The sequence below is a fragment of the Ranitomeya variabilis genome, chromosome 1, assembly GCF_051348905.1.
Source record: "Ranitomeya variabilis isolate aRanVar5 chromosome 1, aRanVar5.hap1, whole genome shotgun sequence".
Lineage (NCBI taxonomy): Eukaryota > Metazoa > Chordata > Amphibia > Anura > Dendrobatidae > Ranitomeya > Ranitomeya variabilis.
In genome coordinates this window covers 281,038,215-281,052,938 of record NC_135232.1, presented here as the reverse complement: position 1 = coordinate 281,052,938, position 14,724 = coordinate 281,038,215, and the positions used below count along the sequence as shown (strand labels likewise).

The following is a 14,724-nucleotide window of genomic DNA, read 5'->3' as shown; positions in this document are numbered from 1 at the left end:
TAACTTTGACCAAGGTTTCAGACCTTAATTAGCCTGTTAGGGTTATGGCTTGTTCACTATCATCGTTAGGAAACGACAGGTGATGCAAATTTCCCAGCTTTATACGAACCCAGCAGGCATGGGTTCTTCTAGGCAGCTGCCTAGTACTCTGAAAATTAAAATGGTGGAGGTCCACAAAGCAGAAGGCCAAAGGAAGATAGCAAAGTGTTTTCACGTTGCCCTTTCCTCAATTAGAATTAGAATTAAGAAATGGCAGTCAACAGGAACAGTGGAGGTCAAAATAAGGTTTGGAAAACCAAGCAAAAATTCAGTGAAAGCTGCTCACAGGATTGCTAAAAAGGCAAATCAGAACCCCCGCTTGACTGCAAAAGACCTTAAAGAGAACCTGTCAGCAGGATTGTGCACAGTAACCTTCACACAGTGTCAGGTCGGCGCCATCATACTGATTAAAATGATACCTTGGTTGATGGAATGCATCTTGTGCTTGTTGCCTAATCTTTATTTTCAGTTTTGAGTTTCTTGTGCTTCGGGGCGGCCTGTGGGGGTATTCATGTGGTGCCCTGCTCAGGCATTCATAATGCAGACTGCTGACAGGTCAATGATCCCTTGGTGACCTGCCCCCTAGTTTACATAATGAATATATGTACATACTTAAAAAAAAACCTTCTGCAGGCAGGTGCCGGCTGTGACTCCTGCGCTGCAGCATAATCGCATGTTTAATGCGCACTTAATAAATGTGCTTGATGTTTTTCTGAGAAGCATAAAAAAAATCCATTTTAAAATGGCACCTCATTAACTCAAAACTGAAAATAAAGATTAAACAACCATAAGACGGATTTCATCAACCAAGATATTTTAAACAGTATAACGTCGCCGACCTGACACTGTGTGTAGGTTACTGTGCACAATCCTACTGACAGGTTCCAGTCAAGTAAGATTTAGCAAACTCTGGAGTTGTGGTACATTGTTCTACTGTTCAGAGACAGCTGCACAAATCTGTCCTTCATGGAAGTGTCTTCAGAAGAAAACGTCTTTAACATCTTCAAGCATTCATTGTCAGATGTTTGAAAAGAACATCTACACAAGCCTAATGCATTTTGGAAACAAGCCCAATGGTACTATAAGATTAAAATAGAACTTTTTGGCTACAGTGATCAAAGGTATTTGTGGAGAGAAAGGGCAGAGAAATTCAGGAAAAGAACATCTCGCCAACCATTAAGCATGGGGATGGGTCAATGATACTTTGGGGTTGTGTTGCTGCCAATGGCACAGGGAACATCTCATGGGTAGAGGGAAGAATTGCTTGAATGAAATTTCAACAAGTTCTTGATGCAAGCATAACACCATCTGTAAAAAGCTGAAGTTGAAAAGAGGATGGCTTCTACAAATGGATAATTATCCTAACATCAAAATCCACAATAGACTACCTCAAAAGGCTCAAGCTGAAGGTTTCACAATGGCCCTCACAGTCCCCTGATCTGAACATCATTAAAAATCTGTGATTTTAGACCTCGAAATAGCAGTGCATGCAAGAGATGACCCAGGAATCTCACAGAACTAGAGGAATTTTCCAAGGAAGAATGGATGGAAAACAATAATTGAAAGACTCTTGGCTGGTTACAAAAAAGTGTTTACAAACTGTGATACTTTCAAATATATAAAGCTTTTGTAGGTTCTGCCAAAAATTTTGCCCACATCAAAAGTGGGGGCACACCACAAATTTTTGACTCCATGAGTAAAAGTGTTGTTCAAAGGCAATGACCACAGTCTATATTCTCTCTTAGGGAATGTAGGCAAAAAGTTCTTTATGTGGCAAAACAGAGGATGCTAATTGACCTGGCATGCATTACATAATATGTTTTTCGTTTGATATTTTAAGCATGTCAGTCCTTGGCTTGTCAAGGGAAAAACATATGATAGCTGAGGCAGAAAATTGCAAGCCTCAGGAGTTATAAGGAACAGTGTAGCACACTTGTGTTTGTCTGTTTTTGTATACCCACCTCCTCTGGATGGCACTTAGATATGGTTATACCCTTCTCAGATGGGAATAAATCTTTAACTCTCTGAGCTAAAAAGGAATTTCAACTGTAACCAGAGTTTAACTTAAATGTAGAGATATTCAATGTTGAAGCGAATATTTATATATTAGTCCCCTCTTTATTTTACAAGATATGCAAAAAAACCATGTGAACATGTGGGGATACTCAAAAATTCACTTTAAAGTACAGGGAATATACCATATGGAATGTGTTCTAGAACGCGCAGTACAATACAGTTTACATTAAACACATTCGGCAACATAACACTTAGCTCCGGTGCATTCCAAGAGCAATTAGATCCAGGACCTGGCAAGCATTCCCAACAATTATATAGGTTTGTGAGTCAGCATTTTACAATGTGCAAGTGTTATATGGATATAAGTCATACAATCACATTCTCTTTTCCTACCTTAATCATTGCCAGGTTACAGTAGGATAGTATCATGCAAAAGTGATACATATTACCTTATACCATTATCATGAAGAGCACAAACTGAAATAATAATGATATAAGATAGGAGTTTGGCATGATAGAGCTTCTTGATTTCTTTGATACAGACGTCTTGATAAGCTCACAAAGCCTATACTAAATGCTATTTATGTATATACAAGGTGAAGAACAAATCCTAATATCGCTAACCAAAAATGTTGCAAACTCAACATTTTGCAAGTTATCACCAAATTGTAAGACACAGAATCTGGCTGTAGAGATAAATGCGAGTGGTGGGCCAAGTTTTGCGGTGCTTCTTCGTTAGGCAATGTGGCAACACAAGCTCAATATCCAGCGGTTGACATTTTCTTATCAACAAGGCAGCACAATTCTAAATGGTCACATCTGGGCAGAGGCACAATCTTAGTTAAGCCAACAACAACAGCATGGCAGCATACCAATAAAGACATTCCGAAGGCCGAAGGCCTAGGTCATGTGCACTGGAGCACTTGGTCTATAATTTGGCAGCATCTACTTATTAGGCTATGATCATACATGGCGTTTTTGCTGTGGATTTTTCTTACATAAATTAGAAGCTGTTTTTTACAGTACAAGCAAAAGCTCTGATATTTCAGAATTCTCATGTAAACTCTTTTTTTCCTGACTGAATTTGGGAACTTCAGCATTTTTGAAATCTACAACATGTCAATACAGAAGTGTCATACAGCAAAAACTACAACTACCGTAGTTTTACTTGAGAAAGGTTTCAGTACAGATCCAAACGCATAATAAAGACTACTTGAAGCACAGCTGAAACTACTCCTTTTACATAGTAGAGCCGTCAGCTAGACATCAACCTCTCAACTATTCTTAATCTGAAAACTTTGGCAGAGACTGGAGTGAGATGCGCTAAACAAATTTTGGTAAAAGTCGCATTTTATGAATCTGCCTAAAACATCTGGATCAGCAAAGTTGTAGAACAAAAATCAAAAAAAGACTCAAAAAAGAAAGAACTTAAAAAGTTTTGTAAAACGGACAGAAATTAGGGAGCAAGTATTAAAGCCAGTAAGAAGAAGCAATTACTCCAGAAAACTGAAGAAACAGCAAAGATGAATCAGGGCTTTAAACAATATTTTGCATTTTAAAATGATAAAATGTTACAACTACTTTTGAGTTATCTCATTACATTCTTTTTCTGCATATTCACAGCTACTTTAAAAATCTGATTGGTCGACCTTGGAAACAGAGGTTTCGACAGATTGCTATATCAGATGTATGCCTATTAGTTAAACCAAGCATCTTCTGATGACCCAGAATGCACTGCTTTCTGGTACCAGGAAAAAAAGAGATTCTGAATCTATCTTGGCCATGAAAAGAGAAATGAGTCAAGTTTACTATAAGATTACTCATCATCATACATACATTGTTAGTGTGAACATTTGCTTACAGGGATTTTCCAATGAACAGAGTTAATTTTCATTAATGGATCTTGGAATAACAATTTCCACAATTGGATGCGTTTAAATAAAATATTCATGTGCTGAGATAATCTTAGGCTACGTTCACATTTGCGTTGTGCGCCGCAGCGTCGGCGCCGCAGCGCACAACGCAAACAAAAACGCAGCAAAACGCATGCACAACGCTGCGTTTTGCGCCGCATGCGTCGTTTTTTTCATTGAATTTGGACGCAGCAAAAATGCAACTTGCTGCGTCCTCTGCGCCCCGACGCGGGCGCCGCAGCGACGCATGCGGCGCAAAACGCAAGTGCGCCGCATGTCCATGCGCCCCCATGTTAAATATAGGGGCGCATGACGCATGCGGCGCCGCTGCGGCGCCCGACGCTGCGGCGCTGGCCGCAAATGTGAACGTAGCCTTATAAATGTGCCCCTGCTGTGTACTGTGTAATGGCCGGGTCTGACAGTGCACAAACATGGTCTGATCACACCACAGCTCCTGAGCAGTTGAGAAAGCAAAATAGACAGAACAGCATGGGATCACAGATGCTGATTTCTGTGAGGTGCAACATGTTATAAACAAGCAACAAATGTTTTACCTCACAGAAAAAGTCTGCTGCGATTTTATGATGTCCTGTCTGTATACTCTCTATTGCATCCTTCCTTGCCCAGGAGCTGTGCAATGTTCAAATCATTGTCCTGCACAGTCATGGCACAAATTATGGGGGCACATTTATACGATTTTCTCAGCACAGTAACTTTTTTAACACATCCAATTGTGGAACTTATTTTATTCCAAAATAAATTAATTAAAATGTACGGAGCTGGTGGGAAAACCCTTTTAAAAGCAATTTTCACTCAAACTGAGTTTCCAGAACTATTAATTATCTGGCCTTAAGCAACACAATACCTAATGGGCTAAGACTGCGCCTGGAACAAAATAAAGTGGCAGATATTGCAGTTGCCCCTTTAGGCAGCTGACCCACAGTCAGATCCCCTCAGACTGAATATTAAGAATCAGCCACTAGTTTTGCAGTCTCAAATAGTCTGCCTGTGAGAAAAAAAATATGGGAAGAATTAGGTTAACCTACACTGATAAATAATAATCATACATAGTGAGACACTGAGTCACTTTTTACGGGCTAGCTGTGAGTCGGGAAAGTCAAGGAGTCCGAGGTGAAAAGCCAGGAGGGTATGTCATAAACAGATAGAAGAGAAAAGGTGTAGTCAGATAAAGGTCCGAGGTAAGAATACCGGGAGGATAGCAGATCAGAGCAAACAGTTAACCAGACGGAGGGTCAGAACGAGGTCCGTGGTCACACAGCAAAAGATCATCAAACAAAACACTAGGCACAGAGAATACCAACCACACTTAGCTCAAGTTATGTCTCTCAAAGGTCTGGGACTGACTGCTGAGGTAAGTAGCTGGGCAATCACCTGGGACAAAGAATACCTGAAGAAAGCCCAGCACCGCCCAGTCTCAGATTGAAAAACCAAGCGGTCAGTCAAAACACCAATAGCTCAGGCTCCCCTGCACCATCACACTGGATGATTGAGCTATCAATCAAAGTACTGACAGCTTCAGCACACCCCCTGCACCAGACTGCATGACTGAGTGGTCAGTAACTGCATCCCAGACACACTGAGGGATGGAATCGTGACACATAGTATTGTCATTGCTCTCTACATAAGCAAACTGTATTGACAGCATTTATACACTATCTTCTGTGTACGCACAAGGAAAACTCCTGGCACATACTGTAGGACAAACATATCATTAGGGCCCCATTTATCCACGTTTCTTTTAGCATCCGTTAGCATATTAGTTTTGCAAAGTATAGAAAAACAGTCTTCTGCACTTTCCCATGAAGAGATTTACAGAGAGAAAAATGTATACTGCAAATTTTACTTATTTTCTCTCATAAAAGACTACAGTCACTATGTACCACAGCATGCCTACACAGAGACATTCATCACAGCCTTACTATTGAGATGTACATTTGCAAATCCCACCAACAGAAGCCTAGGAGTAGGAAAGCCATATGGACTTCTACAAATAAGTTACGGTAATTGCGAAAATGGCATACAGGCACATAAAAAGCACCAGTATTATACATTGGCACATGGTAGGTGGGAGTCCTGATAAATATTTGACATTGGAGATCATGAATAACAAACATAATTGATTACTGAATGTTCAAATGTCAAAATTTTTATATGGGCCGAACACAATACAGTGGGTAAGATTTAGGCTCTGTTCACACTTTGCTAAAATACCAGTTACCATGATGGAAACCAGACAGACCTCATTATAATCAATAGGGACGATATAGCGCCTCTGGTGCCTTCATACAGTTGGTTCAACACTTCTGTAATTTCCATATTTCTCTTTTTATATATCCAGATGTGAACAGTGCCTTACAGAATCACCCCAAATTTAGGCAGGTTTAAATTAGGACAGATAATCGAAAAGATTGATCAAAATTATAGGATAAACTTGGCATATATTTCTAGGTCAGCAATGTTCCTTTGTAGCACTGGGATACTGGGTTCAAATCTCACCAAGGACAACATCTGCAAGGAGTTTGTATGTTCTCTCTGTGGTTGCGTGGGTTTCCTCCAGGTTCTCTGGTTTCCTCCCACACTCCAAAGACATACTGATAGGGAATTTAGAATGTGAGCCTCAATGGGGACAATGATGATAATGTCTGTAAAGTGCTGTGGAAAATATTGGTGCAGTATAAGAGAGCATAATAAATAAATAATAAGGCTTTACCTCATTTCTACACTCCCTCTTGACGTCACACCAATATCTTATTCCCAAAAGATGACTCACACCTTTAAAAAAATCAGTATTTTAAAAATAATCTTAGCCTTACCCCTTTTTCAGAACAATTCAAAAGTGTCAACGAAGGTATAAAAATGTCTAAAACATATAATAAAACTAGCTAAATCAATGAACTCCCCCTTTTTGATTACATTTTTTAACTCCCACCACTTTCTTAGTACAGAGTACAATAATGTTACTAATGAGTATTCTCCAGTTAACCTGCATTGTATAAGAAACGTTCTAATACTCCTCCTGTAGACAAGTCTCCACGCCGGGCCAATCACTTGCAGTACAACAGTCTACAATGTGAGGAAAAGGCGGCAATAGCTTTCCTGACACTCTGTGTTTCCCCTCAGAAGGCCCTCCCGAACACACAAACGCATACACCACATTTTTACAATGTCTCAACTGTTACGCACCATGTCTGGCTAAAAAGTCACAAATGTTAGAAAAATCATATATACAGCAGCAACTATTTCTGCCTTTAAAAGTCAATGACACAGATGAACTGCTACACTGTAAGATATTACTGTATCCTGCCACTTAACCCATACTGCGCATATGACTGGAGATGAGATGTCACTTTGACTTCTTGTCTTAAAGCAATACATGTAACATAGTGACGCTGAGGCTTGTAAAGATATATAATGTCGCATTAGCATTGCAACATACATAGTACTTGATTATAGGTTGCAGTTGGTATTCTTAGGCCTCAATCACACCTCTGATTTTTCACGTACGAGAAAATTGGACCGATTATTTTGATCAGAGTTTGATGACAGTATGGTAAGTGTGTCATCCAATTTTCTTTTGGAGAAATTGTTTTTTACATTTTCTCAATTCTTATAGTCCATCAAAATTGGACTGCCAAGGGATGTTATACAAGTGCAGTGCGATTTTTTCATGGACCCATTGACTTGCATTGGCAATTTTGATCCGACCTTTGGATCAAAATCGGAGATGTCTCCGATTTTTACCATGGATCACTTGGTCCGAGGAAAAATATCAGCCATGTGAATAGTCCCATAGATTATCATAAGTACAAGCGCTATCCGCGAAAAACACAGATTGCACTCATATGTAAAAATCGGACATGCAATGCCATCTAAACATACTGAACGGAAGCATAGTTGCTGCATATCATGGCTAGAGGCCATAACTTGACTAGAGGCGAAAAAAGATTGGGTCAGGAGAAAAGAAAATAGCTATAAGAAAAGAAGTTCAAAGAAGCCAAAGCTAATTACCTCTGACCACCCTTATTTCATACATTAAGGGTAAGTTCACACTGGGCATTTTTGTTAAAAATGTTTGCTGCTTTTTTATGCTAATTTTCAGCTGCTTTTTACAGTACCACCAAAGCCTATGAGATTTCAGAAATCTCATGCACACACACTGTTTTTTTTTTTACATCAGGATTTTGTACTTTGCAGCTTTTTTTGACAGAGCTTGTCACTTCTTTCAGCGTTTTTCACCCATTGACTTGAATGGATGGTGAAAAAACGCTGCAAATGTGTAGGCTGAATTTTATGGTAGCGTATTTGCTGCAGCAAGGTCAAGGACAGCAGGATGTGACCGCATAGTCAACTCTGCTACATCTAGATGGCAGGCTGCATGGTTGCATGATGCTTCCATACAGCCTGTCATTCAGCAGAGCTGACCCGAAACCCATTCACTTGAATGGGGGGCCCAACAATACAGTGTTTGACACGCTGTCATGTGCATGACAGAGCGGCAAACACCACTTCTGATCGGCGGTGAAACCATCCCCGCCAGTCAGACAGCTGCGGTTCTGACGCTGTCAAAAGACAGCATGAACGCTCAGCTGTGATCGGAGGTATACAGTTTACCTCCGGTCACTGGTGTCAGCGGATGGAACTACAGCTCCCATCATCCAACGCCTGCTGTCACTAATAACAGTTAGAGAAGGAGCAGATAATGGGTGTATTCATCAGCCGCTCCTGCGCTGTAAACAATAAAATAAAAGCTGCGTGAGTTCCCCCCAGGCAAAACTCAAACCTGGCAGCTGCAGCCCTCATTTGTCTGCATCAGCAAGGCTGGTTATCAAGAATAGAGAGGGCTCCATGCAGTTTTTTAAATTATTTAAATAAATAATTTTAAAAAACGGCGTGGGGGTCCCCCCCATTTTTGACAACCAGCCTTGCTAAAGCAGACAGCTGGGGGCTGGTATTCTCAGGCTGGAAAGGGGCTATGGCGCCCCCCCCCACACAGCCTAAAAATAGCAGCCCGCAGCCGCCCAGAGAAGGCACATCTATTAGATGCACCAATTCTGGCACTAAGCCCGGCTCTTCCCACTTGCCCTGTAGTGGTGGTAAGTGGGGTTCATATTTGTGGGGTTGATGTCACCTTTGTATTGTCAGGTGACATCAAGCCCACGGCTTAGTAATGGAGAGGCGTCTATAAGACTCCTCTCCATTACTAATCCTATAGTTATATGGTAAATAAAGAAACAGACAGAATAAAGTCCTTTATTAGAAATAAAACAAAACACACTTTTCATTTTTTATTTAAAAATAGAAAAAGAGTTATACTCACCTAACGCCTAATTCTACCGAAGAACTCATTCTCCTGTAATAAACCAAAAATAAAAAACTATTTTCCTTACCTCTCCGTTGTTTTGTCCCAAGCCGTAATCCATGTCTGGGGGAGAAAAAGTTTTCAACCTGGAAGATGCTAAGATGCGACTGTCCAGGCTGAGAACCACTGGTGAGACTGGCGCTGACATCATAGAGATTACCGCCAGTCAGTAGGGCTACGTTCCCAGCCGGGCTGAACTGCGGTGACCTCGGTAAGATCCCCGTTTGCACTGTGAGAAAGTTGCATGGTGCAGGGGTGAATTCACTGGGAGAATTTCACTGCGGTGAACTCACCTCTGCACTGTGCGACTTTCTCACGGTTCTAGCAGGGATCTCACCGAGGTCACCGCAGTTCAGCCCGGTTCTCAGCCTGGACAGTTACATCATGGCACCGTCCAGGTTGAAAACTATTTCTCCCCCACACATGGATTACGGCGTGGGACAGAACAACGGAGAGGTGAGGAATATTGTTGATTTTTTTTTGGCTTATTACACAGTAGAACCAGGGCTTCGGTGGAATTAGGCAAGGTCGTAAGTATGGTTTAATTAAGATTATTAAAGGAGTCTGGGTCCTTCTTTCAATTAAAGGACTTTATTCTTGGTGTGTGTTTTTATACAATGTGACTATGGGGTTAGTAATGGGGCATTTTATTTGTGCCTCTCCATTACTAACCTCGGGCTTGATATCACCTGACAACACAAAGGTGACATCGCCCCCCCAATCACCCCACTTGCCACAACTACAGGGCAAATGGGAAGAGCGAGGCTAAGTGCCAGAATTGGCACATCTTAGAGATGCGCCTTTTTCTGAGAGAGCCAAAAGCTGATGTTTTTAGCCTGGGGGCAGGGCAGTATCCTTGGCCCCTTCCTAGCCTATTAATATCAGCCCGCAGCTATCTACTTAGCCTTTGCTGGTTATTAATTATTGGGGAACTCTATGTCTTTTTTTTAGGGTCCCCCATTTTAATAGCCAGTAAAGGTTAAGTATACAGTTGTGAGCTGATATTAATAGCCTTGGAAGCTCCATGGTTATTACCTCCTTCCCAGGCTATAAACATTGGCTCCCAGCCGTCAGATTTCCCTCTGCTGATTATGAAAATTGTGCAGCAGCCCATGCCGTTTTTTTCTGAAAGATAATCTTTTATTAAATACATGTCCAGTTAACTGCACACACACTGTACTAATTGTATTTGTCACTGACATCTGTATATCTCCCTATTCTATGTGTATTTACTGTATGTAATCTCTTCTATCCTATTGGTTCCTGCAGTGATTTTACATTACGCAGCTGCAAAATTGCCAGCTTTTCTTCTATGTAATATATATACATATATATGTGTGTGTGTCACTGACATCTATATATCTATCCAATCTATGTGTATTTATCTATTCTATCTATTCTTTTTTAACCTGTCAATGTGATTTTACTGTATAGGTATGGTTCTACAGGAAGTAGTTTTTTTTCCTCTGGGGGCACTTAGCTTTATTAGCATACACAAAGAGACACAAGTTAGCCCCCAAAAATGCATAAAAAAACACCAAAAACGCAAACAAAAATGCACCAAAACATGCGTTTTTGTCACAGCTTCTTTCCTGCCAAGAAATCAGGCTTTGCTGCAGAAAAAAAACAGCAATAGTGCCCAGTGTGAACTTACCCTTAATTGTCTCTAGCAGGAATATAAAATTGCCTTTATATGAATTAAGTAAAAAAAAAAAAAAGAAGTATTAATCTCCTAATTAAGTTTTGCCACTTGTTCCAATTATACCTTCCAGGATTTCATTCTGCAATTTCTAAAGAATTCAGGTAAAGGATATATTCATCCTATTAGCTGAGATTTATTGCCTTGCAAATGCAATGTATTGCAATATAATTGAAGTGTTGAGGAGAGGTAATGTAATTACCTGTTAGAAAAGTCACAGCCAAGTTATTAAAGAAATTAAAGGAACTAGCAATTCACATCAGGAAAATGACTGGTGTTTGGTGGTCATTTATGAAATGCCCTTCAATGCATTCCTCTGCCTATCAATGAGGATTTCATCCTCACTGTCACTCATTAATCAGCACAGCACAATGCTGGTGTGGAAGATACAGGCGTCCCAGGGTCCCTGCCATTGCCTAGAAGTGACCAATCAATCACATGTTCTGTAATTCTGGGGCCCCTCCTATTGGAAACTTAGTGACACATTCTAACTCATTAGCTCCTCTTCACTAGGTCCACTTCCATTGCATCTGTCTGGTCATTTGTGCAATTGTCAAAATATTGTCAGCAAATTTCCAAATATTTACAGCCAAAGCTCCATTATCTCCCACAGCATTTACTAATATACCAAGTTCAATTAACCAAACATGCCCACTCCTAAAACTCTGAGAATATTCTGTAGGGATACATCCACCATCTTCACTCTTCATTTCATGGTCCAATCTAACTAGGTTCTGTTTTATTTTTTGTTTTTTTACTTGGCCACAATATCATCTAATAGAGAGTTAACTCTTTATCCTGTGAGTAGTACAGTGGTCACCTCTCCATAAAATATGATGTTGATAAGCAACAGTGAAGGAGAGAAGGCAGGAATGCTACCTAGGGGGTTAAACACTGTGTAAGGTACCAAGACTACTTTTTAATCTTGCCAATAAGTTTCACATTATGTCAAACTTTTTGAGAGTTTCTCTTTCAGGCAGTGCAGACTTTCTGCAACAGTTTTTCAGCTTACTCAGCCCTGATAGAGTTCCCCTTTAAGATACATTATGTCTGAAATGGTTTTGCAAACATTCAGGAAAGTTTTACAGAAGGCGCTAGAAGTCATCACTGAGATTGCTTTCAAGGAACAGAACTTTCATACCAGCCTTTACTATGCATTTTTATGACTTATGAGTTTTTCTACAGTTTCCCTTTTCAGGAATATTATACTTCTGCAATTTCTGGAGTTAACCCCTTACTTTGATTTCCATTTAAGATGCATACATTGCTCACACGGAGTACAATCTATTGGTACAGGCTCTTACCCTGGAGGTTTGCAGACATTCCTTCCTCTAGGATTGAGTTCTTGGCCACTTCCATAGTTCACACAGCAAAGCATTAAAACCACCACAAAGAAGAAGTGAGACCCTGGTGTCCCCTTGTGTTTCACAAGCAGCAGAGTCCATTCCCTCACACATGTTCCCTCCATCCCAGAGAACTTTCCTCCTCTCCTCATCCCCATCCGACCCAGAGAAGCCGATTGCTCAATCTGCATCCCAGACCCCCTGATCACTGCAAAGTTTCAGAGTCCCCCAGAAGCAGCTGGCAGTGGGGGGTAGATGGGCATCTCAGCAGTGGCCAAAGGAAGCTCCAAACTTCTCATGAAGAATGCAATCCACGAGGTGTCTCCTAGATGCCCTGTGCAGGGAGTGAGGGACAAGTTCCCAGACTGTGGATCCCAGTGAGTGGGCTGCAGGGATGTGCTGAGGATGAGGAGGGACCGTCTTGTTATTGTGCAGCAGCTCACACAACGGAAATGGTGCTCAGTCCCTGTGACTGCCAGGCAGCTTGAAGTGATTTCTACGGCAGGAGTGGCAGAAGGAAATTCCAGATTTGCTACCCTGATCCTCCAGGAGGTGGGGCATAGTGGACGTGTCCCACCCAACCCTGACCAGTATGGGCATTGCTGCTGCAAGTCCCTCACTGAAGTTTCCTCTTCTGCCTGAAATTGTAGTGAAGTCTCAAAGTTTCTTCCAGCCACTTGCTAAAGCAGCAATAGTGGAAGTGATTCCTGTGCACACTCCCTGAGCAGCTCTGACCATGCTTCATCTTCTGTGTCATCAGAGTTTTTTCTTAGCATCGATTTCCTAAAAGCCATCTGCAGATCTGACCCTGATATAAGTGGTCACTGAAATCTGTAGATCTAATCAGCCTGACAACCGCTTTAGCTCATAAAGGAAGCAAATCTGATGATACATTGGATGTTATTCCCTCTCTCCCATAGTAATTTCTAGGAATATTGCCAATCAAGCGACCATATATAAGGAGAAGGACACAGGATGTACATTATATCTTAGAGTACGCGCCTCATCTACTGCAGAACTTCTTTTATGGCTCGTGTACATGGTCATACTTTAGGCTCGAGTGCGATCCGACAAAACATCCGATCGCACTCGGACTGATGTTATTTTATCGAGCACATGCCCGATTTATTTCCCGAGGAAAAATATCTCAGCATGCCCAAGTTTGATCCAATATTCGAATTACACGCGGACATGCAAGTCAACGAGGGCGTGCAACCCATCGGACTGTGCTCGGATGTCATCTGCGTGCAGTTTGATTTCTAGGAACTGACACAATGGGGAAGGTAGAGAATTTTTTTCTCCATCTTCTCCTCATTCAAGAGTATCGGATCACACTATGATCACGCTCTGATCAGAGTTTGATTTGTTTAATCGATCTGATTCTTGGATGAGATAAAATAGAGTCATTGATATAAGAGGAAAATAGGAAGCAATGGGCGCTACTGTGCTGGTTGTAGGTGGCAAGAACAGATGTCAGATCCAAGTAGTATAGGAAATAAATACTTAATTTTTTAATGTGATAATTTATTTTTAATATTATTATATAAGGGCTGCAACATGTTTCAAATTCCTACAGGAGACACGAAAGGAAAGACAAACATGATAAATAATACTAATAAAAGTACAGTAAGAAAGTACATGTGTATTCAGAAGAGTGTTTTAGACATATACATATAAACTGTAATTAGCAGCTGGACAGATAAATAAGTAATGTGAATATTTTGTAGCATTGACAGAGGAACGAACAGGAAAATTACAGTCAGATTATAATTAGCAAAGCAATATGATGCTGAGCGATGAAGAAGTGATACGTTAATAGGACCAAGACCCCCACGTGACAGGGAGTCCTGGTTACACCATCCAGACAAGAGGAGTGATGAGAACTCAGCTCGCATGATTGAAACTGCAGGCTCCCTGGTGGCTGAACCAGGGGAGAAAGGGGAGAAAACAGAGGGAGGAGGGAACAGCACCATGACGCCAAACAGCACAAGGATGTGTCATGTGGAAAGCTGGGTACAGTGAGAGGAAAGATGGGTGGAAAGGGAATATGAAAGAAATATGAAGACTAGAGAGGATAATGGAAGACATTTATTTTTAAAAGAAATAATTATGCAGAAATAAATTAAGTATATATAAGTGATTACAATATATAGATTGGCATGTAAAAGTTTGGACACACCTGGTCAGGTCAAAATTACTGTTATTGTGTAAGCAAGTTGAAGATGAAATAATTAAAGATGAGAAAACCTTTTAAGGTTCGGGTAGGCTATGTTCGCCGAACTTCCCGATGTTCGCTGAACAGTTCGCCAAACACCATTGAATTCAATGGGAGGA

The 14,724-nt window shown here is 40.9% G+C and overlaps 1 protein-coding gene across 1 annotated transcript in view; it reads right to left on the bottom strand.

Moving 5' to 3' along the window:
• The window catches only part of SCARF2 (scavenger receptor class F member 2), a 289,269-nt gene extending 276,418 nt beyond the window's left edge, over positions 1-12,851 (bottom strand). Inside the window, exon 1 of the mRNA XM_077294985.1 lies at positions 12,352-12,851. Within this exon, the coding sequence (XP_077151100.1) occupies positions 12,352-12,581 (230 nt within the window). The 5' untranslated portion in view covers positions 12,582-12,851. The remainder of the gene's footprint in view (positions 1-12,351) is intronic.
• Between the last annotated feature and the right edge of the window lie 1,873 nt (positions 12,852-14,724).